Raw genomic sequence first — 26,503 nt, 5'->3', positions numbered from 1 at the left:
TTCTACCCAAAGTAGATAATTAGGTATTTATGTACAACTGTAATATTAGCTTTTCAAAGACAGAATGTAATGAAATTTTTAAGATTCTCTTTTGTTTGGCTGCTGAGAAGGAACTGTTGAACAGTACAAGAGAAGAGTGACCTTGAAGTTTTACAACTGCCTTGTCGTACCTATTTTAGTATTTTCAGTTTTTTCAACAGCCAAAATTTATTGCAAGTTTTGATTTGAGTACAGTAATTTTTTATTTATATGTTTCCACTAGTGCATAACGTCTGCTTGAGTTATAGTTGTTTTTCTGAACTCAATTGTAACGACAATTTTCATCTTGCAGTTTGATTGCTCAACAAGTGTTGGCCAAATGGAGGTATTAATTTGAAAACTTAAGTTCAAACTAGTGTCATGGATATAATTTCACAAGGGATAATGTTTTTGAAAAGTTAAAAACATTGCAGGAACAGTATTACATAATGAAGCCAAAAGAAATTACAACTCGATCTTTCAAATTGTACCCTACAACATTATTTTATTTCCTCAAAGCCTATTCAAGAACTCTACAACAATTCTTTACAAAAACAAGTAGAAAATTAATCAATTTGTCAAACTAAATAAATAGGTTTATGGATATTGATTCATCCAAAACGCACAAAAATACACCCACTCCAAAAGCCCTAATTTTTCCCTATTCGAATCCCAAATCAAAGCCCTAATTTTGAAATTTCAAATCTATTTTCTCAATCTCAATCACACAACCCTAACTTCTTAATTTCAGAGTTTCGAAGACAAACTTGGTTCCTTTATGGCCTCAGAACCCACGTTCTCATCAAGAAATTTCTTCGCTTAGCCGATGGTGGTGGCCGCGGTGCAGCTATGGTTCACGAAGCAGAGAATATCAGGGCTGGAGTGGGTCGCCGTCTGGGTTGTCGTCAGGACTGGTCGCCAGTGCCATCTAGGAGACTGGTCGCCGGTGATGGTGGGTTCGGTGAAGGAAGACGGGTGAGTGTGAGGCTGAGTGAAAGTGAGAGTGATTGTGCTTGAATGTATAACTATAGCAACGGGAGGGAATAAAATGAAATTTCAATTTAATTTATATTTTTTTTTTTATGGTTGTTGGATATGCAACGGTTGATCTCAACTGTTGCAAGGAGGAGATGCAAAGAGGGGATTCGAACTCCTATGAAATACCCCCTCAAAAAGTGTTTTCATATATATTTTGACGAGTAATGTTAGTATGAATTATTAAATATTTTACATAATATTTACATAGATGTATGACATCCACTTCCATATAATTCGTTTAATATTTAAAATTTCTGTTTCCAGCATTTTTGGTATTTTGGCAGTTACCGACTGTTTTGTAATGGACTACCTAATTGAAAAAGGATTACTACGAAACCCGAATCCTCTATTTTGTCCTAGGGATCACAAAATTCACAATCAAATCCCTTCTTCACTAAGCAAATCTCGATTCGCCTCACAATCACACTATATATAAATGTCTACAATCTCATTCATCAAATGCTATCTCAAATTGATTTCACAATGTAGAGATGTCTCGCAATAGATTTGAAGAACTCGACAATGTCGAAGCCTTTCAAGTCTTCTTCAATGGCTGGCTAGTTCGTCATAGAATGAATCAAAGAAGAAGAAGATGAAGTCAGATTTAGAGATCTAATCGCTCGAATCTCCACTCACTACAAACAATACTATGCTGAAAATTTGAGAGTAATTCGATAGAACGTGTACCTTGTTTGTCCCCGACTTCATTGAACTCGCTGGAGTGCTCATTCCTCTAGATCGCAGGGTTCAAACCAAGACTCGTTTTTCAACTCGTAGAGAAGTACATGGTGGATCTATCGAAAGAGCAGATGAGGAGATTGGAAAGATTGGCGGTAGAAGTAAGAGAAGAAGAGAGGGAATTGGAGGAGGAGGTGGTTAGGGTTCAGGCGAGGATGGTGACGCTAGGGTTGGTGGAGACAGCGAGGACGGCGGTGAACAGAGATGCAAATCACGTGGAATTAGTGATCGGGAGGCTGAGATCCGCGATGGAGGAGCTTGTGAAGTGTGATGATAATCTGAGAGTGAAGACGGCGATGATGGTAATGGGGATTTTGAACGATGATCAAATTGTGAGGGTTTTGGCTGCTTTTGCGCATTTTCATCAAACCGTTCGAATTTGGGGCATGGAAAGAGACATCTAAGCATTATGTGTCTTTTATTTTTTTAAATTTTTTTTTAACATTTTTACTTTTTGAACTATATGAAAATTTTGACGCAATTCAATAATTATAAATATTTTTGGAACAAAGAGATGGAGGAGTTTGAAATTTATATCGAGTAATGCTAAGGATCTCAAATAATCCACCAAATATTTTACCAAACTTCTCATATGGGTGTGGGACCCACACACATGTGAGTTTGTGTGGGTCTCACACTCATGTAAGAGATTTTATAAAATATTTGGTAGATTATTTGGGATTCATAACATTTTTTATTTATATCTTATTTCATTTAACCTTATTAGTTAATTGGTAATATTATATGACATTAATATTTACTCTAATATTGTGTCTGGTCGGAGATTTGAGGAGAGATTTTGGAAAGAAAAATGGAAAAAATAAGTGAAATGTGAATAAAATATACTTACATTTTACTTAATTTCACAATACCTTTTTCTTTTCCCTTTCTAAATCCTTCCCAAAATCCCCAACCAAATACAGTATAAGGATATTGTTAACTTATATTCGACATATATAAATATGCTTCAAAATATTAAACATTCTTTACACAATTTTTTTACTAATAAATCCAAAGTAATGAGCCTTGTGTCTTTTGATAAAAAAAAATTAATGAAAATCTATTAGGACATCTCTAACGGTTTACCAAAAATTTCATCAAATTTGAGTAAAAAATAACCAATTCCTCTATTTGATATCAGCAAAACACAGGATGTCTGGGAGGACGACCAACTGGTCAACTAGCAAGAGCAAAATGAATTTATTTTCCCCTCTATTTCTGTTTCCCTCAATTCCTTTGCCATTTCTTTTTTCCCTCCATTAAATCTTTTCCATTTCTACCACTACTCCTGCACTTTGCACAACCTTCCTCTTCCTTCCAAAACACCTTCTCTTATGTTGCTGAGAATTTTGATCAGAAGAGCCAGTTGTCCCAATCAAATGGAAGGCATTCCTATCCAAATTAGAAACACTCCCCATCTATACTCAATGAAGAGATAAAAGACCTAGCGGATGACATGGTGGGGGTGCATGTTGAGCTATCAAAATTCAAATTAACACTGCTATTGCTCTGCTGATACGACATTTCTACTCGATGCTTCATCTGTTGTTGCTAAAGCTGGATTCTTTGTCGATGATATTGCTGAAGGAAATGATGGTAGTTAGTCTGTGGTGTTTGTTGAGCAAGTTGAAGAGGGTTTTTCTCATTTGAATTCATCTCCAATGATGAGTTCCGCAATGTAAGAGTACTTTGAAATTTATCCTTAATCCTCGTTGAAATCTCTAAAATCTATCCTCAATCCTCATTGAAATTTTAGGAATTTTCAATCAATCGAAGAGCTATTACTCAATTAAATAAATACCTAGAAGATCAAATTCAACTAGATGTGCAAAAATCGAATCTCCCTTCCTCCATTATCATTTCTTACATCCCACAATTCCATGTGTTTTGTTATGGTGTTTGCTTGCTACAATTCCCTTCAACTTCAGGAAAAAAGGGGAAAAAAAGGTTTTCTTTTTGTCATTACTGTTGGAAAAATTGAATTAAAATTTACTCCAATGGTTGTGTCTCTTGAGATGGAAGAGTGTATCCTTTTGAAGGGTCACAACTTTTCTAAAGAGTCACGGAGGAATCTATAAATTCCATTTCCCTCACTTCAATTTGGACAGAGAATTCGTTATTTCTCCTTCATCTTTGCATTTATTCTTCATATTTTCCTGAGTCTAATTTTTTTATAAAGAAAGTGCAGGCACAGCGAAGTTTGCTAGGCTTGCAATAGTAGTTCTGCTAGTGTAAGACAATGATCATTGTATCCTGGGAAATAGACGTCCATTGAATCCTGAGCATCGATGGGAGGACAAATCTGTCTTAAAGAATGAGTGTCACACACTCAACTCGATCAGTTTTTATCTGTGTGCCCCAAAAATCAGGAACATCAAAAAATATAGTAACAAATAAATACAAGATTTATCTAAGGTTATAAGAGTAGGAAACGTCACTAATGAGTCCTTTGGCTAATAACTAAGCAAAATCCCAGGAAGGTCAGAGGAGTCAATATAGCCTCCCTTCTAAATCCAACCACCTTAGATAGCAAAGCTACCTTTTTGACAGATATTGACAAGTATTAACATAAAGCCTACATGAGATGATGGAGTATACGGATAGGTTACAAATGATATATATATATCAATTAATTAACAAACAAGTCTTAATTACAACAAAGATTAATCGCTTACAAACTCAAAACATGTTTGCATAACTAGTTCTAAACTCTCATAGGATACCCATACGTCTTCAAATACTTCAGCGTTGCCTTCGACATGTTTAATAGTCTTCAATACCTGGCATGAAATGCCATGAGCTTTGAATGCCCAGTAAACGCACACACACCCCATCCATTTTTCCCAATCCAATACACCATCACATTTATAACAATCAAGTAATAAAGCATGATAATCATTCAGTAATAAAGGATTACAAGGTTAGATGTTAGTAATCTAGAAATCCCCCAAAGAGATTTCATCCTCCCAACCATAAGAATTGGACTCGGATTATTTGGTATGCCCCCTCTTTTACTGCTTTGCAAACTTACACCGAATGCCTACTAACGGTTATATACCGCGTAGAGCCAACCAATGACCTCAAAAGAGACAGTAAAATAAGGGCCTTGCCCATAACCTCCAACCTTATCCATCATAAGCACCTACGGTCTGAATACAACCGATCCATTCAAGGGTTCTGATACAACTGCTTTAACAAGACTTTCCTTCAATTAGGGAACACGTCCCCATCAATCCATAACACATTATCATCTCTTCATTATTCAAGTGATCAAAAATCCAATACCATCCCAATTAAGTTTCCCATTGAGTTACATGTCTTAAGTTAGTTAGCACAAGCAATTGAAATAAATTTTTATAGATTAAGCATCATCAAGGGAAGAAAAATACATAACCATGACATGTATAATATCATACCAATACATGATTATATATAAGTAAGCATATTCATAAAGTCAAAAGCACAAAATATCAATGTAAATAGAATTTCCAGATTCAAAGTCACTTAAAGATCAAGATTAAAAGGACTATTTCAGATTTTCCCAAATTTGGTCTTCCTATGGTTCGTAGAGAATTTTATCTAGTTTTCAAAACATTTTTCGGAAATGGAATATCTTTTTCTGATTTTTAGTTATTTCAGAAATACTCCAGCTCTTTCTAGATTCGTCGACCGTTACGAAAATAGGATTTTCTCACAAACCACTCACTCTTTTTTTAATGAAACCAATTTTCCTTGAAAGATAACTCCTTAAGAAAGATTTTTACACAAAATTGAGGTCCAGAAGATTTTTCTAAATTTTTCTAGACTCTTCGAAAGTTGGTTGTAAAACAGATTTTTCTGGCACAGTTCTTGCAATAAGAAAGTTGGCGAGAAAACAGGTCAACTAGGGGAAATTTTCCACTTTTCTTGTGATGAAAACATGCTAAATAATATGTATTAAACTCAAAAATTTAAGGTGAAGGTGTGCCTTTGGAAATTTTGAGAGATTGATATAGAAAAGGGTAGTCTTATACCGATTAAGAGAAATACAAGAAGGGTAGAATCAAGGCTCAACTCCTTTCATTTTTAACACAAAAATACCATCAAAACACATCTGAAATGAATGTTTAAAACTTCTAAGAGTATCTATTTGAAAGGAAAAATAAGAGAGAGTTGTGTTGTGGCTTATTGAGGATTGTTGGAATTGCTAGCAAACTTTTTCTTCCTCTCCTCTCTTCTACCAAGCTCACCCTCCTTCTTCTCTTCTCTCTCAGCTGAATATAGTGTGTATGTGTGTTCTTGCATGTAAAATGCTATGGGAGGGGTTGTTTTTATAATGAATTTGGTGCAACAGGTCCTAAATAGCCATTGGTTGGAACTGGATTGGATAGTTTGAATTCAATGGAATAGTGGAGGATTAGAGGCCTTAATTAGGTTCCTAAACATGATCTAGTCAGGATTTTCCTCCTAATCAAACCAACCTAGTTGCATATATATACATATATATATATATATATATATAAGTTTGTACCAAGTCAAAGATTTTTTCCTTGAATTATGCGAGTTTGCCTCCAAAAGTACACGCATTTCATCTACATAGGTATTGGCTAGCCATAGCTAGAGATTTGAGGGTCTTGTTTTTTATTTTTATTTTTTTGTGTACAATTGTTGGAGTTTGTAAAATAAAATGTTTAAAAAAAGATTTTATGGTACAAATGTGTATATATAATGGTACTTGTTTGGGGTCAATTTGTTATTTAATAAAAATGTGAGAGCTTTGGGTTTAATTTATGAATTGAAACATTTATTTTTAGTGTAGAATTAAATTAAATTAGGGTTAGAGAGTCTAATTCAGTCTGGATTCTTGTTTCGAATAAAAAGGCTATGTACTGACGAACATGATGAAAATCGAAAAATCTAGGGTGTTCGAGTGGTAATTCCACATTTAGGGAGTCAATTAATCAATATTACAGTATTAGAATTTATTCCTAAGTTACCAAAATCGATTAGGGTTTGCGAGTTTTCAATTGGCGCAAGTATTTTGATCCTAGGGTTAAAATTGTAATTAATTAATAAACTGAAGGCCTTCAAGGAAATAATTTAAAAGTAAAGGACTTTTAAGAAAGTAAAATTTTCAGGGGCCTCACATTATCTATTTCTGTACTATAAGTTTTGTTACGTTATTATTTCGATTTATTTCAGTTTTAATTTTGTCCAAAAACCATTTACATATTTTTAAATTATATTTTCCATATAGTTTGGTACTAAGTTTCTAACAATTACAGATACACACATTTTGGGGTAAAGTGAAGAAAACAAAACCCAGAAAGAAAGGTAATCCTACATGGTTAACTGTATATATATATATATATATATCTAGGATTCTTGACAATGGGGATCAATTAGTTATGATAATAATGTATTTGAACATAGTAAGCATTCATTCTCTTATGTAATTGATTCTGTTGTATTGTCTAATAAGAATTTTGGGAAATCAAGGTCGTTGCAAAATAAGATGAGGTATGAACTAAATGCAAAATATATAACATATGGGTTATTTATATGTTGGATTTGTGTTATGAGTTCTCTTATTTTGCATTATGAGTTCTCTTGTTTTTTGTTACAATCCTATATTATTGGGGTCAACCAGGCGGTCGATAGGTGATCGACCAGTCAATATAAATTTTTCAAAAATTTTACCTTGAGGTGGTCATCCGAGGGACATCCGGCCGAACGTCCCCAGTCGTCTTGTAAGTCAACACTCAACGGCTATGCATAGTAAATTGCTGAAAGGTACAAAACATCTTCAATTTGGTGAAACATTTGTTATATTCTCAATTTTATATAGGTTTGATGAAACCATTGGAGTGCATAAAAAGAAACTTTTTCACCAAATTTGAATTTGGTGATGGATTTGGTGCAGCGTTGGAGATGACCTTATGCATAACTTTACTCCTTAAAAAAATAAATAACTTTTAATACAGCAATAATATATACTAAGAATTTTTATCAATAATTTTATGCAAAGTTATCAATGTGTGATATGAATTCATTTTATACATGGAACTCATAATATACTAATTTTATCTTAATCCCACTTTATTAAGTAAAATTCTTCTGAATATCTAGCTTCTTCTGTGTGATATGAATTCGTTTTATACATGGAACTCATAATATACTTATGGGTGCCGAATAATTACATGATCAAGAGGTTCAAACAGAGGGCCGAGAATGATGGTAAGGCTAACACGGCACGATCAAACCCATTGAATGAGAACAAGGCCAAGTAAAATCGAATCTGTGGACCGAATATGCCGAATAATTTATGTCGTACCTGGAGGTCCCAAATATGATGATGAAAGGGTGAGCCCCTGGAGAGCAATATAAAAAGGAGAAGCATCAGCCACAATGAGGTATGTGTGAATATACAAGATAACTTGAGATAGAAGCAAATTACAAAGAATATTGACTTGTCCATTGGAGTGCTAATTCCGGCACCCCCGACTGGAATGTTCATTTCTTTTTCAGATAACAATCAGAGGATCAAGGATGTCTAACTGGACTCTGGAGTATTTCCAAACCACTTCACCACAATTGGTGCTGTCTATGGGAATACTTAAGTGCGTCCATGGCAGGCATGACAGATGATCCTTTGATAGTCGCTGACGATGTTACACCAAGAGATGACATTACCCCAAGAAACATGCTTGGACCGAAGAATATCACCGCGCGATGAGCTTTGAACTTTGACCCAGTAGCTCAAACCTCACCCTCAACTTTTGTGCAAGAGACTGTGCAGACGATCATGGATCAAGCAAAATGAAACAAACAGCGTCTAGAAGATATGACGACAAAGAACAAGCGCTTGCGTAAGGAATTGGCCCTGGAGTTAACCAAATCCCAACAGGCCGCACGCCATGACCGGGGTCGATCTCCAGAAAAGAAGAAGGATAATCGACGGCATCAACTTCAAAAACATGATAATGGCAATGATTCTGACTCATCATCTTAGGTGCCAAAGAAACACCATTTGTGAAAAACATCATGATGAAAGGGTATTCACACAAATAAGACTGGTGACGCCTCTTGTTAATAGATGTAAAAATAAATATCCCCAACGCAAATAAATAAAATAAAATAAAAACATGAATATTTCATAATCTATTGAATCAAGAGGAAACCAAAAAAGAAAAAAAAAATACAACATTAAAATAATGCAACTATTGAAAAGCTATACATCAGGCAAGTTAGAGCACAAAATATCTGATACATAAACGCTACGTGTAGATACAATCAAAGGAGACCGTCTTACTTAGGTCCAGGTTGATTCCAAGAAAAACAATCATTTGCCCCCACCTAGAGCTAACTAAGATTGATACTGAAGATCTTGCTCACTGGCAGAACTGCTTAAGTCCAGTTCAACTTTGATAGCAGGAGTGTATTTGAATGGAACAAAAAGATACAAAGAAGTGATGTCTTACTCAGGTCCAAGTTGGTTCTGAAAAAACAATTGTTTGCCCCTACCTGGAGCTGAGTAGACTAATGCTAGAAGTGTAGCCCTGAAAGAATTATCCAAGTCTGTTCCAACGCTGTTTGCATGCAGCAGTACTGAAGTGTTAATGTTTTTGTACTTCAGAAATTCTAGGCTTTTAAAAAAGAAATGGTTATTTGAAAAATCCGTTAGTTCGGTTTCTACTAAGCAATTTCACTTGGCTAAGTTCCATTTTGGTTGCCAAACATAATTCCACCAAGCAATCTCACTTGGCATGTTTGAGTGCAGACCAAAATCAAATTCCGTTCAATCGCTCCAAAACTAATTTCGTTTGGTAAACACTAAAGTTGAATTTGTTTGGTAAACTCCAAAGCTAATCACTTTCATGTTGCCCCCCAGGGCTTGGATTATAAAGACTTTTAAGTAATAATCTGTTCTGGCCATAAAGCTTATACAGGAGCTGGAAACAAAAGTTTAAAAAAGTAAGAAGACATTCTCATTAATCAAAAGATAAATGCCTTTACACTTAATGGATAATTTTGGGGGTTAGTTTATTGATAGTACTTCTTGAGGTTTGCTACATTCCAGGTCCGAGGTATGGCCTTGCCCTTGAGATCCTTCAAGTAGTATACTTCATTCCCAGCACCTCCTTGCATAATTATGCAGTGTTTCCTTCTATTCCTTTCGGAGACCGAACTAGGTGTCTGGCTCCTTAGGAATTTTAGTGTTGGAGACAAATCTGGCTAAGAATTCTTTAAAGAGCTGCTTCCAGTCATAGATCAATCCAGCAGGGAAATGATCGAACCATCAGAGTCCGGGCTCTCCTAGACTGGATGAGAAGACCTTGCACATCAGTGCCTCATCTCGGTTCCATAGAGACAATGTGCGTGAGTGGATCTGATTTCCCGTCTTATGGTGTGAATTTTGGTGGAGTGAACTTCTTGAGAGGTCTCACAGCTTCGATGTCTGGGGAGAAAGAAGAGGAGACAAGCCAATCCAGTGCTCGATGCTCCCTCTAATGGACAATACGATCAAGGTGCTGAGCATGCCGCTCTCGTCGTTGCTCATTTTCTTTGTTCTTGACCAACCAGGTACGAAGATCCTAAGGAGGATACTTTGTCTGTTGGCTGGCCGTTTTCTACCTTTTAGGCTCCGTTTGGCAAGAGCTAAACGAGGCTTTTTTGGCTATTTTAGCCACAAAAGACAAAATAGGCTATTTTAGCCACAAAAAACAAAATATCACATCCAACCCATTATCATTACATTCTTCTCTCACAAAAAAAGTCAAAAAAGTCAAAAAGCCAAAAAGCCCTTCCCAAACCAAACTTTTTAGCCCAGGCTAAAAAAGCCAAAAAAGCCAAAAAGCCAACCCATTTCCCAAACGAAGGCTTAGTCCTCTTTCGGCATAAACCACGGGTGTTGCTGCTCGCTGCTTCACTTTGCACCGAGATTGGTTGACTTCGCTACCCATACTCATTTCTGGGGACCTTCTTCATTGGTGGTTCCACGAATGGGCTTCTCCGACGTAGATAAGAGGGTTCTGCTCGGTCCTCTTCTCCGCCGGGCTGCCCATTATCCTCTTGAGTTGTGCTTTTAGCTCATGTATCTCCATACCCATGGAATCGATGATGCGATCTCTATAATCTTTCTCCAACAAAAAATGATAAGAAGAGCCACCAGCAAAGGGTTGTCAATGCTAAACAGATTATGGAGTCCGGTTATTGTTTCCGATCTGCTCCTCCAGAACTATTGGTAGCATCAGGCCCTTATCCTTCGTCTTCTCTATTAGTGGAGTCAATGCAAAGGGTAGAATATCCTCAAGTCCCATCGTCAAAATCAGGTGCAGAACGCAGAAATGAAGGGCCCACGTTTACCGTATCAATTGTGCGTACCGAATACCGCACGAAATGATTGTGGAATGGAGCTTCGCAGCCGATTGGACTATCCAAGAACTGAGACCCTGCAACAGAGAGCACCGTTAGAGCTGTTTAGCCGAGGTTGGCCGGATAACCCCTCCGATATAGGAGTAAGTGGACGAAGAAGATGAGAGACTCTCTCTAGGTTTAGAGAGAGGTGAGTGTAGAAGAGAGTGAGTATGGTTAGCTCCACTTAGTTACCTTTAATGTGAAGAGAGTGAAGTTTATATAGAACACCTTACTTGTTACCCAAGGTGGTTTCATCAAGCTTTAGTGCTGTAAGGATCCCTTTAACAATGCTCAAAGTAGGGAACCATCGAGTAGTTAACAATGGATGCATATGCTTATTGTAACCATGCTTATAATAGATCACACTCCCCTGAAGGGGAAGGGGCTTACCTGAGGTAACAATTTGCACATGCATGCATTCACAACTTCCACATTTCTCTGAGAGGTTTTGTCATCTCGGTACCGTTGTGTCTCGGCTCGGCCTTTTGTGGGACTATTTGTAGAGATGGGCTGGCCCATTTGGATATCTTTGTATGGACTCAACCCCCTTTGGTCCTGATGATGGGCTCGGCCCATCAATTCGGTTCATAGATTAAGTCCTACAGCTCGGCCCAGCCCAACATCGCAGCAGGACTGATGACGCCTCTGGTTAATAGAGGTAAAATAGATATCCTTAACACAAATAAATAAAATAAAACAAAAATATGAATATTATCTGTTTGGTAATCATTTCGTTTTTAATTTTTAATTTATTTTTACAAAAATTTAAAAAACTGTCATAAAAGCTTGCTTGACAATTTTTTTGGTTTATAAATAGTTGTCTCAGTTTACAAATTTGACGAAACAACGTAAACTCAAAAAATGAGTTTATGTTAGTTTTTAAACAGAAATTTAAAAATGTTACTAACAATTTTTTTTTTCAAATAATTTTTTTCCAAATAATTTTTTTTTAATTAATTTTTTTTTGAAATAATTTTTTTTTCAATTATTTTTTTAATTAATTTTTCTTTAATTATAATGTGTATGATCCCATTATCATAAATAATAAAAAATAAATAAAAATATTTTAGGCATGAACAAATATATTTTTTAGTTTATGTTTTTAAATTTTTTCAAGCATTTTGTTCAAATCAAACGCGTTTATAGTTTATATTTTTTAAAAAAATAAATAAAAATCAGTTTATGAAATTTTTGTAAACATAAGCTAAAAACGTAAACGTTATCAAACGTTATAATCTATTGAATCAAGAGGAAACCAAAGAAGAAGAAAAAAATGCAACATTAAAATAATACAACTATTGAAAAGCTCTACATAGCCAAGTTAGAGTACAAAATGTCTGATACATAAACGCTACGAGTATAAATTTAAACAAAGAGTTTAGCTGAAATTAGAGTGGCACAATGTAAAACCGTAGATACAATTATGCTTTCTTGGCTAATGTAAGGTTCTGAATTTAAAGCAACCAAGTAATACAAATCGAAAAAAAAAAATAAAAAATTAAAAAAACTATAGCAGAAACTGGCAAAGAGCTTTCAAGGCTGCATATGAAGCAACCAAGAAGGCTGTTTATTTCCAAGTGGAAAGAACATAAATAAAGGATATAGAGTAAGATTATGCAGACAGGGTCAAAAGTATCAATCCACCTCAATTGTATCAAGGGGAAATTGTGAAAAATAGTTAGGAGTGTATTTTATTACTCTAAAGACAACACACAAATTAAACAACCTATTCAAAGCTTGGATTTCTTTTTTAAAGCGATAAATTGTTTCAGAGGCAGGGAAGGCCTATTGATAAACGTCACAACCAACACTACTCCATTTCAGGTAAAAAAAATGAAAGGTAAAGTACCCAAATCATCAGTTAGCAAAATACCAACCTTTGCAAAGAATGAAATGAAACCCCTTTTTTTTGTCCTTCATAGATCTCAAACTAATAAAAGCTTAGTCTAGAACCAAGTATTGAGTTCTTTAATAAGATTATAACAATAAGATAGAGAACCAGATCAGTTTTGTAATTTGTTGCAAATCAAAAGGAAGTTAACTCGGAACAAATCAAAGAAACAGTTTTAACTTTTGACAATAAGATAGAGATTAGAGAACATTTACCAGAACCTACCTCACAAAAGTAAAAGTTCTGTGCTATGAAACAAAATCAAAGACTTGATATATATAATTCACTTTTAAATAAACATATATATTATAGAAACATATTATCATTCACTTTTCAAGTATAGAAACATATATTATAGAAAAATAATTATAAATCCCAAATCCACCTATCAGGCTTAGAAAAAAATTAAACCATTTCATATTCAATCACACATTATATTTTTTTTAAAATAAATATATAGACATTATTATAAATTGAAAAATTTTGTGTATAAATTAAAGAATTTTTTAAATAAATTCAATCACACTTCACTACAAATGTGAGTTTCAATAAAATTAATAAAGATAAAATCCCATCTTAACCAAAAAAAATTATTTTAATATATTATAAATAAATAAATAATTAATTAATTAATTTAATAACTAGTCAGGTTGGGTTGAAAATATAAATTCCAAACCCAACTCATTAACATTTTTGGTTGAAAATATTAGTTTAGCCCGATCTTATGAGCTAAAACAACATTTCCAAACTCCAGAAAAATAAAATTGAGTCGAGTAGACTGAGCAGGCCAACGAGCCAATATCTATCCCTAATGTAAGTTGGGCCAAACACCCTTTACAATTAAATTAAAAATAAATAAATAAAGTGCATAACTCTAGGACCATGATATTCCGGTAACTTTTTCAACAAATTTTCTAGAGTTTTGCAATTTATTTGTGTATGTAAAAAGGGAAACACTATGAACTCAAATAGAGTTTGGATCTCCTCCTTGCATATCCTCCTTGATCTCCTCCTTGCAACGACTGAGATCAGCCGTTGCACATCCAACGAATATTATATATATATATATATATATATGAAATTGAAATTTCATTTTTCCGACCAAAACAAAACACAGCCTATACAGAGGTTATACAGATTTTGGTTTGGAATCACACTCACAAAAACACACACTCATTCCTTCTTCTCCGTCGAACCCACCCTCACTAGCGACCCAGTCTCGATGCAGTTGCAGATCCGATGACAGTGACCTACTCTTGATGCCGTTACAGATTCTGTCTAAAGGGAAAACCAGAGCCGTCACGCTCTTCTCCTCCACCTCACCGGTAGACCCTCTCTACAGCGACCCACTCCCCAAACCGAACCCATTGCTTCGCCCTCATTCTATGTGCCCTCACTTCGCAAACCAAAGGTTAGTCTTCATTGTCTCTGTCTCTGTAATTGAACTGCATTTTGTGTGTTTGTTTGGAATTTTTTCAAACTGAAATTAGAGGTTAGTCTTCATGTGACTGTAAGTTTATCTCTCTGGAATATTTTTTTGTCTCTCGATTCTTTTTTTTTTTAAATCTTTAAGCTTTGTAAAGACATTGTTTGTTTACAATTTGTTATAATTGATGACTTTGTCGTGAGTCATGACTGTTAATTCAATTTGTTACACATTGTTTTTTTACAATTTGTTATAATTGTTACCATTTGGGTTTGACTAAAATGGAGGAAAATTCACCTTTTACAATTTGGGTCTTCTAAGACTTAATGTCTTTGTCTAGATGTCTGTATATAGATCTATCTGTAGTTGTGCATTAAGCTTGCAAATTTAGTTTATGGTACTTTCTTGTCTTGCTCTTGATTGTTAATATATGACAAGCACTTACTATTTGACACTTTGTTCAAGTGTAGCTTGTTACTCTTGGAATCAGTCACATTGTTTAGTTAAAACATGCTTAATGTGGCAGTTTTGTGTGCCGAAAGGTGAAATGTAAATTGACAGTGTGGTTTAGGGCAGTTAGATGCACCATTGCTTGATGTGAACATATAGACAGATAAAAAAATTCACTTGTTATAATTGATGGTCAAGCTCTTAAAGTTCACAATTTGTATTTTTATGTTATTTCCTATCCGTTGAGCTACAATAGGCTTGCCAAACCCAAAACTAAATGACTCTTGTTGCCCATGAATCAGTGTTACCAAAGGTACTTGGCTTGCATACCTTTTCTTAGACACTTTAAAAAGAACCAAGTAGGTGGAGTTTGGGATTATATAGTTTAATTGATTTATTATTTGATCTTAATTGGGTCTCACTCCTTAGTTCTCATTTCTTGTTTCTTTATCCAAGTGTGACAGTGAATTCTTTGATCATAGTGCAGATATTGTGTTTTTTTTTTTTTTTTTGTCTCTGAAATAAAGATTTATTTATGTAGCTAAGATTTTATTTGTATGGGTTTTCAGTTGCATTTTGTTATGGATATGAAACCTGAGAATGATTGTGCTTGGAAGCCAAAACAGGCAATGACATTCGATTCTGAACAATGTGTATATGATTTTTATAATACATATGGAGGAAGAATAGGGTTTAGCATAATAAGGGATTATTGTAGGAAGAACAAGTTCACTAACCAACTTATTTGTAGACTTTTGGTTTACAATAAGGAGGGATTTCGGAAGGTTGAAAAACGAGACCCATTGGCAAAAAACCCTAGAGCTGAAACTAGGACTGGTTGTGAGGCTCGACTTTATGTTAATTTAGATAAGGGTATTTGGAAATTTGTTGTGACTGATTTCAAAGAAAAACAAAACCATGATCATGTATCACCCGAGTGTGCCCACATGTTGCCGTCACAAAGAAAGATATCGACTACCCAAGCAATTGAGTTAGATTTGGCGGCACAATCTGGTCTTCATTTAGGCTAGTCTTTTGAACTCATGGGTAGGGAAACTGGTGAGAGGCAATGTCTTGGGTTTACAAAATTAGATCAAAAAAATTATGTGAGAACCAAAAGATAACAAAGTTTAGCATATGGGGAAGTAGGCAATGTATTGCACTACTTTAAAGAAAAATATTTGCAGAATCCTTTCTTCTTTTATTCTTTTCAGTCAGATAACGAGGAGTAAATAATGAATATAGTTTGGGCCAATGCACAAATGATCATGGATTATGGCCAATTTGGTGATGTTGTCACATTTGATACAACTTACAAGTTAAACAAAGAACATAGACCCTTTGCATCTTTTGTGGGATTCAACAATTATAGGGAAACAATTATATTTGGTGCAGCCTTGTTGTATGATGAGACCACCAAATCGTTTGTGTTGTTGTTTCAAAATTTTCTAGAGGCTATGTCAAGAAAGGCACCAAAAACTTTGTTCACTGATCAAGATGCTACAATGGCTAAAGTCATACCCATCGTTATGCCTAACACGAGTCACCGAATGTGTACTTGGCATTTGATACAAAATGCATTAAAACATGTTAATTGTTTGTTCCAAGATAAGGGGGGTAAAGGGTGTACTAAATAAATTCTTCTTTGACATTAAAGATGCAAATCAATGGAAGTTAGAGTGGGCGGAAATGCTTGATAAATATGATGCGCATGAAAACCATTGATTGAAATTGACTTTTGCAGTGAAAGAAAAATGGGGCTGGTCATATGTTAGATCAACATGGGCTGCGGGAATGAGTACCACATAACTTAGTAAATCTTTTAATACTTTTTTAAAGGATTACATTCGTTCTGATTTTAACTTAAATGAATTCTTCATGCATTTCGAAATGGTACTTTACGAGAAGCGATACAAGGAGTTAGAAGTATGATATGCTTTGTGCCAAAGGTGAAAACAACAATAAGAATGTTAATTCAAATGGGTAATGTGTACACAAAAAAGATTTTTGAGAAATTTCAAAATGAGTACTTTTGATCCATTGAATCGAACATAGAAGCAATTGAATATGGTGAGGCTAGTACCATTTACACAGTTGTTGATATTGGTAACAAACATGCAAGGAAAGTGAAGATGGAGAGGGATGACTCTTTGGGTTGTAATTGTACAAAGTTTGAAAGGGAAGGAATCTTGTGTTGTCACTCATTGAAGGTTATTAGAGACATATTGAAAATGAAAGAGGTTCCTCCACAATACACTCTAAAGAGGTGGACTAAACAAGCAAGAGCCGAAACTGTGAAGGACATTAAGGGGAATGACATTCAAGTAGATGTGAAATTCCAACAAGTCTCGCGGTATAAGACATTGATGACCGCATTTAGAGCACTAGCAAGGAGAGCTGCTGAGACTGAAGAAACTTATGATTTTTGTATTGCACACCTTGCTAAATTAGGTGCAAATGTTGAACGTAGGTTAAGTGCTCATTTTGGTGTTGGAATTGAAATAAGTAATGATGATGACACCCAAAGCTTTGAAGTGGATTGCGAAGATGTGAATCATGTTGTGCAACCAAAAGGATTGAAGAAAAGGTGGCAACTAGTAAAGGCAAAAGGAGGGTAAAAGGTGGATTCGAAGCGGCGTTGGTAGCGAACTCCAAAAAAAACGGGTGCTAACAGCTTGGCTTCGTCAAAATCTATTGCAAGTCCAACAGTTAGTCCAACAGTTGCACCTTCTCCATTATCTGTTGGAGGAGATATCTATATTCATCAACATGTTCCTCCTCTTCAACCTCTTCTTCTCCTTCATCCTCTTCCTCCATCTTTGGCCATGGGTGGTAATTCTATTCCTCCGCCATTGATGTATCCCACCTATCATGTAAGTGTTAGGTTAACATTGTATTTTCTATGTGGATATAATATGTAACTCAAACCATGATTGCGAAGCCTAATATATGACATTGTTGCAGGCGAACAATTTGTGGGAGGTGTATGTAGTGCCAAATTCTTTGCCAAATTCAATGCCTCACTAGTATTCTGCTCAACCAACATTCCAGTCACTACTTTAAGGTTCATGTGGATATGACATTGGGTTTCGATATTCTCAAGAATCAAATAGTCCAATATGTAGTCAGGTTTGTCCTTGCTGTCTTTTTAATTTTTAGTTGTTGAAAATTCTAGCTCTTTAGTTGCTGAAATTTTGTTAGAGCATGTATTTACTTGCTGAAAATTCTGTTTAAAGTATGTATTTAGTTGTTGAAAATTGTGGAAAATTCTGTCTTTTTCCGTTTTAGGCTATCGACAAGCAGAAAGAGGTGGAACGCACTGCAAATCAAAGTCATAGCAGCTGAAACTGTGAAGCAAGCTGTAAAGCAAACTACTGTTTTAAAGTGATGTTACTGCTATGACTTCACTTGATGTTGATGCTAATGTTAATGGCTTGTAGTTCCACATTTTGTTAATGTTAATGGCTTGTATTTACACTTGACGTTATCCTTTGTATGGTTTGTTAATGTCAATGCTACACTTGATGTTATATTTCATTTTCTTCTGACTGATTGTTTCAAAAGGAATAAATGGACCAATGTGTGTGTTGAAATTTTTAGATTTTCTTTGGTGTGAAAGAACAAGGACACAACTTTTTCATTTGTTAGAAAAATTATCCCAAATTGGTGTCTTAATTTTTGAAGACCTACAGGTGTCATTCTATTCAATTACACAAGTGGATTAGTGAATTTCAGCAACTTGTGAAAGGCACCAACTTGGATTAGTTCAATTACATAAGATGATCAACTTATTGAATTTTCACAAGTGGTGCCTTTCTATCATGCTGTTCAATTACTAATATTGGTAAAAATTAGTGAATTTCAGTTGATGATCTTTTTTTTCTTTTTCTTTTTTTAATTTCAATTGATGCAATTTTGTTTAGATGCTTGGGTTTGGGTTTGAAGGAACATGCTGGTGCCATACTCATAGAACCATGACATGTATGAGGTTCTTTGGTGTGAAACCAAAATGTTTCTGAGGTGTGAAACCAAAATGTATAAGGTTCTTTGGTGTCAAACCAAAATGTGCCAAACCTGCAACAAATAGAATGATCTGCTTTAAACTTGTTAACAGATAATAATCTATGTCTAATAAGTGAGAGCAATAAAAAAACTTGCTAACAGATAACAAGTTGAGGCCACTGCCAAATTGTTTGACAGAAAGGGCAATCAAAAAATAAGTGATCATGGTCCTCATTATGCTCCAAACAAACAAGTGGTGGCTATTGACTACAGCTGAATTTAAGAATAGGAGTCAGCTCTAATAATGAGACCAATGTTTCCCAAAATTCATTCCATAATGAAGTAATGGCAGTTCTAAGTTCAACATTAAAATTCATTCCATAAATATAAGTTACATCATGAAGTACAATAAAACCCAAAATGGTAGAAACTTCCATTCAATTTTCCAAAATACAATAAAGTACGAAAGTTACATCATAAAGTACAAAATGATAGAAAATACAATGAAATACACCATCGCTTTGATATTATTTTCCATCCTTTCAAGCCTTCGACCATAGTCATTTTCCATATCATCAAGCCTCGTCCATACATCATTAAAGTCTTCTACTGTTATAGCATCACAAGCTCTAGTGTTGGAACGGATTATGGACGTAACGTCTTCATCATCTTCATCCACGAACTTGAACTAATTGCAATGGGGAGTGGGAGTGTTACTCTACAATGCATGATAATCAGTTAGTTGAATAAGACAAATATTAATGTGACTACTAAAGGATTAAATTTTCCAATACATACTTACATATTTTGACGGGCAAACAAAGAACAAACGCCCTTGATTTCCATTCTCATTGGTTCTTACAATATATATGGCAGCGGTTTTTTCACAATTGCACAACCTCGGTTATAATCTTATATTGCTATTGTTAGAAGAAGAAGCCATTTTTTAATTCTGCATACATGAGATATTTGTAATGTTATGCTATGCTTGTGTTTGATGAGGTTAATAGCAGTTGTATAGAGTTATGCGCATAACAAAAGTAATGGCAGTTCCATAGAGGAAAGGGACAGAGTGTGAAGGCTATTTGAATTTGAGGGAATGTACATCTTCACTAAAACCATCTATTTGTTCAAACTGCCATGTTTGAGCCAAACTGAACAAACATAGCATTTGTACTACAAAACCAAGAAAGAATTGTTGAGCCCTATTGCTTGCATGTTGAGTGAGTTTATTTCTCTATGATGGATTCAAAAATAAGATTTTATATTTGGGTAAAATATCAAGACTTGCTAGATTAATTGTATGCAATACTAGATTTTGGAATTTCATTTTCAGGAACTATATTATTTCTTGATATTTCATCTGATAAATGGGAATAGTTAGTATAATGGAACAATTTTCAACTACAATGTGGAACAATTTGATTTAAAAATATATATATATATATATAGATATAGTTTTATAGAGGAGTCAGATCGGCATTATTGAGGTTATTTAAATGCTTAATTTGTACATACTGCTTCTATTTGAGAGTGACTGGATTTTTTCTTTTTCTTATTCTTGTAGAATTGTAACATCTGTCAAGGATTGACTTAACTCATTGTTTCTTAACTCACTTTCATTGAAGCCAATGAAACACCTAGTTCGGCTACAACAACATAAAAGTTGATTTGTAACTTACTAGGATTTTCTCATTTATTCTACCCAAAGTAGATAATTAGGTATTTATGTACAACTGTAATATTAGTTTTTCAAAGACAGAATGTAATGAAATTTTTAAGATTCTCTTTTGTTTGGCTGCTGAGAAGGAACTGTTGAACAGTACAAAAGAAGAGTGACCTTGAAGTTTTACAACTGCCTTGTTGTACCTATTTTAGTATTTTCAGTTTTTCAACAACCAAAATTTACTGCAAGTTTTGATTTGAGTACTGTAATTTTTTATTTATATGTTTCCACTAGTGCATAACGTCTGCTTGAGTTATAGTTGTTTTTCTGAACTCAATTGTAATGACAGTTTTCATCTTGCATTTTGATTGCTCAACAAGTGTTGGCCAAATGGAGGTATTAATTTGAAAACTTAAGTTCAAACTAGTGTCATGGATATAATTTCACAAGGGATAATGTTTTTGAAAAGTTAAAAACATTGCAGGAACAGTATTACATAATGAAGCCAAAAGAAATTACAACTCGATCTTTCAAATTGTACCCTACAACATTATTTTATTTCCTCAAAGCCTATTCAAGAACTCTACAACAATTCTTTACAAAAACAAGTAGAAAATTAATCAATTTGTCAAACTAATTAAATAGGTTTATGGATACTGATTCATCCAAAACACACAAAAACACACCCACTCTAAAAGCCTTAATTTTTCCCTGTTCGAATCCCAAATCAAAACCCTAATTTTGAAATTTCAAATCTATTTTCTCAATCTCAATCACACAACCCTAACTTCTTAATTTCAGAGTTTCGAAGACAAACTTGGTTCCTCTATGGCCTTAGAACCCACGTTCTCATCAAGAAATTTCTTCGCTCAGCCGATGGTGGTGGTCGCGGTGCAGCTATGGTTCACGAAGCAGAGAATATCAGGGCTGGAGTGGGTCGCCGTCTGGGTCGTCGTCAGGACTGGTCGCCAATGCCATCTAGGAGACTGGTCGCCTGTGATAGTGGGTTCGGTGGAGGAAGACGGGTGAGTATGAGGCTGAGTGAAAGTGAGAGTGATTGTGCTTGAATGTATAACTATAGCAACAGGCGGGAATAAAATGAAATTTCAATTTAATTTATATTTTTTTTATGGTTGTTGGATGTGCAACGGCTGATCTCAACTGTTGCAAGGAGGGGATACGGACTCCTATGAAATACCCCCTCAAAAAGTGTTTTCATATATATTTTGACGAGTAATGTTAGTATGAATTATTAAATATTTTATATAATATTTACATAGATGTATGACATCCACTTCCATATAATTCGTTTAATATTTAAAATTTCTGTTTCCAGCATTTTTGGTATTTTGACAGTTACCGACTGTTTTGTAATGGACTACCTAACTGAAAAAGGATTACTACGAAACCCAAATCCTCTATTTTGTCCTAGGGATCACAAAATTCACAATAAAATCCCTTCTTCACTAAGCAAATCTCTATTCGCCTCACAATCACACTATATATAAATGTCTACAATCTCATTCATCAAATGCTATCTCAAATTGATTTCACAATGTAGAGATGTCTCACAATAGATTTGAAGAACTCGACAATATCGAAGCCTTTTAAGTCTTCTTCAATGGCTGGCTAGTTCGTCATAGAATGAATCAAAGAAGAAGAAGATGAAGTCAGATTTAGAGATCTAATCACTCGAATCTCCACTCACTATAAACAATACTATGCTGAAAAATTGAGAGTAATTCGATAGAACGTGTACCTTGTTTGTTCCCGACTTGATTGAACTCGCTGGAGTGCTCGTTCCTCTGGATCGCAGGGTTCAAACCAAGACTCATTTTTTAACTAGTAGAGAAGTACATGGTGGATCTATCGAAGGAGCAGATGAGGAGATTAGAAAGATTGGCGGTAGAAGTAAGAGAAGAAGAGATGGAATTGGAGGAGGAGGTGGTTAGGGTTCAGGTGAGGATGGTGACGCTAGGGTTGGTGGAGACGGCGAGGACGGCGGTGAACGGGGATGCGAATCACGTGGAATTAGTGATCGGGAGGCTGAGATCGGCGATGGAGGAGCTTGTGAAGTGTGATGATAATATGAGAGTGAAGACAGCGATTATGGTAATGGGGATTTTGAACGATGATCAAATTGTGAGGGTTTTGGCTGATTTTGCTCATTTTCATCAGACTGTTCGAATTTGGGGCATGGAAAGAGACATCTAAGCATTATGTGTCTTTTATTTTTTTAAATTTTTTTTTAACATTTTTACTTTTTGAACTATATGAAAATTTTGACGCAATTCAATAATTATAAATATTTTTGGAACAAAGAGATGGAGGAGTTTGAAATTTATATCAAGTAATGCTAAGGATCTCAAATAATCCACCAAATATTTTACCAAACTTCTCATATGGGTGTGGGACCCACACACATGTGAGTTTGTGTGGGTCTCACACTCATGTAAGAGATTTTATAAAATATTTGGTAGATTATTTGGGATTCATAACATTTTTTATTTATATCTTATTTCATTTAACCTTATTAGTTAATTGGTAATATTATATGACATTAATATTTTCTCTAATATTGTGTCTGGTCGGAGTTTTGAGGAGAGATTTTGGAAAGAAAAATGGAAAAGATAAGTGAAATGTGAATAAAATATACTTACATTTTACTTAATTTCACAATACCTTTTTCTTTTCCCTTTCTAAATCCTTCCCAAAATCCCCCAATCAAATACAGTATAAGGATATTGTTAACTTATATTCGACACATATAAATATGCTTCAAAATATTAAACATTCTTTACACAATTTTTTTACTAATAAATCCAAAGTAATGAGCCTTGTGTCTTTTGATAAAAAAAAATTAATGAAAATCTATTAGGACATCTCTAACGGTTTACCAAAAATTTCATCAAATTTGAGTAAAAAATAACCAATTCCTCTATTTGATATCAGCAAAACACAGGATATCTGGGAGGACGACCAACTGGTCAACTAGCAAGAGCAAAATGAATTTATTTTCCCCTCTATTTCTGTTTCCCTCAATTCCTTTGCCATTTCTTTTTTCCCTCCATTAAATCTTTTCCATTTCTACCACTACTCCTGCACTTTGCACAACCTTCCTCTTCTCTTCCAAAACACCTTCTCGTATGTTGCTGAGAATTTTGATTAGAAGAGCCAGTTGTCCCAATCAAATGGAAGGCATTCCTATCCAAATTAGAAACACTCCCCATCTATACTCAATGAAGAGATAAAAGACCTAGTGGATGACATGGTGGGGGTGCATGTTGAGCTATCAAAATTCAGATTAACACTGCTATTGCTCTGCTGATACGGCATTTCTACTCGATGCTTCATCTGTTGCTGCTAAAGCTGGATTCTTTGTCGATGATATTGCTGAAGGAAATGATGGTAGTTAGTCTGTGGTGTTTGTTGAGCAAGTTGAAGAGGGTTTTTCTCATTTGAATTCATCTCCAATGATGAGTTCCGCAATGTAAGAGTACTTTGAAATTTATCCTTAATCCTCGTTGAAATCTCTAAAATCTATCCTCAATCCTCATTGAAATTTTAGGAATTTTCAATCAATCGAAGAGCTATTACTCAATTAAATAAATACCTAGAAGATCAAATTCAACTAGATATGAAAAAATCGAATCTCCCTTCCTCCACCATCATTTCTTACATCCCACAATTCCATGTGTTTTGTTATGGTGTTTGCTTGCTACAATTCCCTTCAACTTCAGGAAAAAAGGGAAAAAAAAGGTTTTCTTTTTGTCATTACTGTTGGAAAACTTGAATTAAAATTTACTCCAATGGTTGTGTCTCTTGAGATGGAAGAGTGTATCCTTTTGAAGGGTCACAACCTTTCTAAAGAGTCACGGAGGAATCTATAAATTCCATTTCCCTCACTTCAATTTGGACAGAGAATTCGTTATTTCTCCTTCATCTTTGCATTTATTCTTCATATTTTCCTGAGTCTAATTTTTTTTATAAAGAAAGTGCAGGCACAGCGAAGTTCGCTAGGCTTGCAATAGTAGTTCTACTAGTGTAAGACATTGATCATTGTATCCTGGGAAATAGACGTCCATTGTCTTAAAGAAAGAGTGTCACACACTCAACTCGATCAGTTTTTATCTGTGTGCCCCAAAAATTAGGAACATCAAAGAATATAGTAACAAATAAATACAAGATTTATCTAAGGTTATAAGAGTAGGAAACGTCACTAATGAGTCCTTTGGCTAATAACTAAGCAAAATCCCAGGAAGGTCAGAGGAGTCAATATAGCCTCCTTCTAAATCCAACCACCTTAGATAGCAAAGCTACCTTTTTGACAGATCCTGACAAGTATTAACATAAAGCCTACATGAGATGATGGAGTATACGGATAGGTTACAAATGATATATATATATATATATATATATCAATTAATTAACAAACAAGTCTTAATTACAACAAAGATTAATCGCTTACAAACTCAAAACATGTTTGCATAACTAGTTCTTAACTCTCATAAGATACCCATACGTCTTCAAATACTTCAGCGTTGCCTTCGACATGTTTAATAGTCTTCAATACCTGGCATGAAATACCGTGAGCTTTGAATGCCCAGTAAACGCACACACACCCCATACATTTTTCCCAATCCAATACACCATCACATTTATAACAATTAAGTAATAAAGCATGATAATCATTCAGTAATAAAGCATTACAAGGTTAGATGTTAGTAATCTAGAAATCCCCCAAAGAGATTTCATCCTCCCAACCATAAGAATTGGACTCGGATTATTTGGTATGCCCCCTCTTTTGCTGCTTTGCAGACCTTACACCGGATGCCTACTAACGGTTATATACCGCGTAGAGCCAACCAATGACCTCAAAAGAGACAATAAAATAAGGGCCTCGCCCATAACCTCCAACCTTATCCATCATAAGTACCTAGGGTCTGAATACAACCGATCCATTCAAGGGTTCTGATACAACTGCTTTCACAAGACTTTCCTTCAATTAGGGAACACGTCCCCATCAATCCATAACACATTATCATCTCTTCATTATTCAAGTGATCGAAAATCTAATACCATCCCAATTAAGTTTCCCATTGAGTTACATGTCTTAAGTTAGTTAGCACAAGCAATTAAAATAAATTTTTCTAGATATAAGCATCATCAAGGGAAAAAAAATACATAACCATGACATGTATAATATCATACCAATACATGATTATATATAAGTAAGCATATTCATACAGTCAAGAGCACAAAATATCAATGTAAATAGAATTTCCAAATTCAAAGTCACTTAAAGATCAAGATTAAAAAGACTATTTCAGATTTTTCCCAAATTTGGTCTTCCTATAGTTCGTAGAGAATTTTATTTAGTTTTCAGAACATTTTTCGGAAATGGAATATCTTTTTCCGATTTTTAGTTATTTCAGAAATACTCCAGCTCTTTCTAGATTCGTCGACCGTTACGAAAATAGGATTTTCTCACAAACCTCTCACTCTTTTTTTAATGAAACCAATTTTCCTTGAAATATAACTCCTTAAGAAATATTTTTACACAAAATTGAGGTCCAGAAGATTTTTCTAAATTTTTCTAGACTCTTTGAAAGTTGGTTGTAAAACAGATTTTTCTGGCACAGTTCTTGCAATAAGAAAGTTGGCGAGAAAAGAAGTCAACTAGGGGAAATTTTCCACTTCTCTTATGATGAAAACATGCTAAATAATATGTATTAAACTCAAAAATTTAAGGTGAAAGTGTGCCTTTGGAAATTTTGAGAGATTGATATAGAAAAAGGTAGTCTTATACCGATTAAGAGAAATACAAGAAGGGTAGAATCAAGGCTCAACTCCTTTCATTTTTAACACAAAAATACCA

The 26,503-nt window shown here is 34.7% G+C and overlaps 1 protein-coding gene and 2 long non-coding RNA genes across 6 annotated transcripts; 2 read left to right on the top strand and 1 right to left on the bottom strand.

The window, feature by feature from the left end:
- The first annotated feature begins 867 nt into the window (after positions 1 to 867).
- Positions 868 to 2,198, top strand: LOC145795035 (protein DOG1-like 4). Its single transcript, XM_082877760.1, has 2 exons — positions 868 to 993; positions 1,794 to 2,198. Exons 1-2 carry the CDS (start codon positions 868 to 870, stop codon positions 2,196 to 2,198), a joined length of 531 nt encoding a protein of 176 aa, XP_082733886.1.
- Positions 2,199 to 15,580: 13,382 nt separating this feature from the next.
- On the top strand, positions 15,581 to 18,460 carry LOC114271091 (uncharacterized). Its single transcript, XR_003632209.2, has 3 exons — positions 15,581 to 17,830; positions 17,922 to 18,086; positions 18,246 to 18,460. It is a non-coding gene; the product is annotated as an uncharacterized LOC114271091 (long non-coding RNA).
- Positions 18,461 to 19,264: 804 nt separating this feature from the next.
- On the bottom strand, positions 19,265 to 22,866 carry LOC114271090 (uncharacterized). Of its 4 annotated transcripts, none has more exons than XR_014333938.1 (5): positions 22,385 to 22,866; positions 22,198 to 22,254; positions 21,443 to 21,619; positions 19,762 to 19,911; positions 19,265 to 19,677 (listed from the first exon to the last, which is right to left on the bottom strand). It is a non-coding gene; the product is annotated as an uncharacterized LOC114271090 (long non-coding RNA). The 4 variants fall into 4 exon arrangements; XR_014333939.1 differs by having other exon boundaries at positions 22,198 to 22,250; XR_014333937.1 differs by lacking the exon at positions 22,198 to 22,254 and having other exon boundaries at positions 22,385 to 22,859.
- Between the last annotated feature and the right edge of the window lie 3,637 nt (positions 22,867 to 26,503).

This window comes from Camellia sinensis, chromosome 1 (assembly GCF_055761805.1).
Source record: "Camellia sinensis isolate YWXY chromosome 1, ASM5576180v1, whole genome shotgun sequence".
Taxonomy (NCBI): domain Eukaryota; kingdom Viridiplantae; phylum Streptophyta; class Magnoliopsida; order Ericales; family Theaceae; genus Camellia; species Camellia sinensis.
The sequence above is the reverse complement of the archived record's forward strand: the minus strand, read 5'-3'. Positions and strand labels throughout refer to the sequence as shown.

Coding starts and splice junctions, on each gene's coding strand:
- LOC145795035 (XM_082877760.1), top strand. CDS start 868: ATGGTTCACGAAGCAGAGAATATCAGGGCTGGAGTGGGTCGCCGTCTG. Junction 994..1,793: donor GGTTCGGTGAAGGAAGACGG/GTGAGTGTGAGG, acceptor TCATTCCTCTAG/ATCGCAGGGTTCAAACCAAG.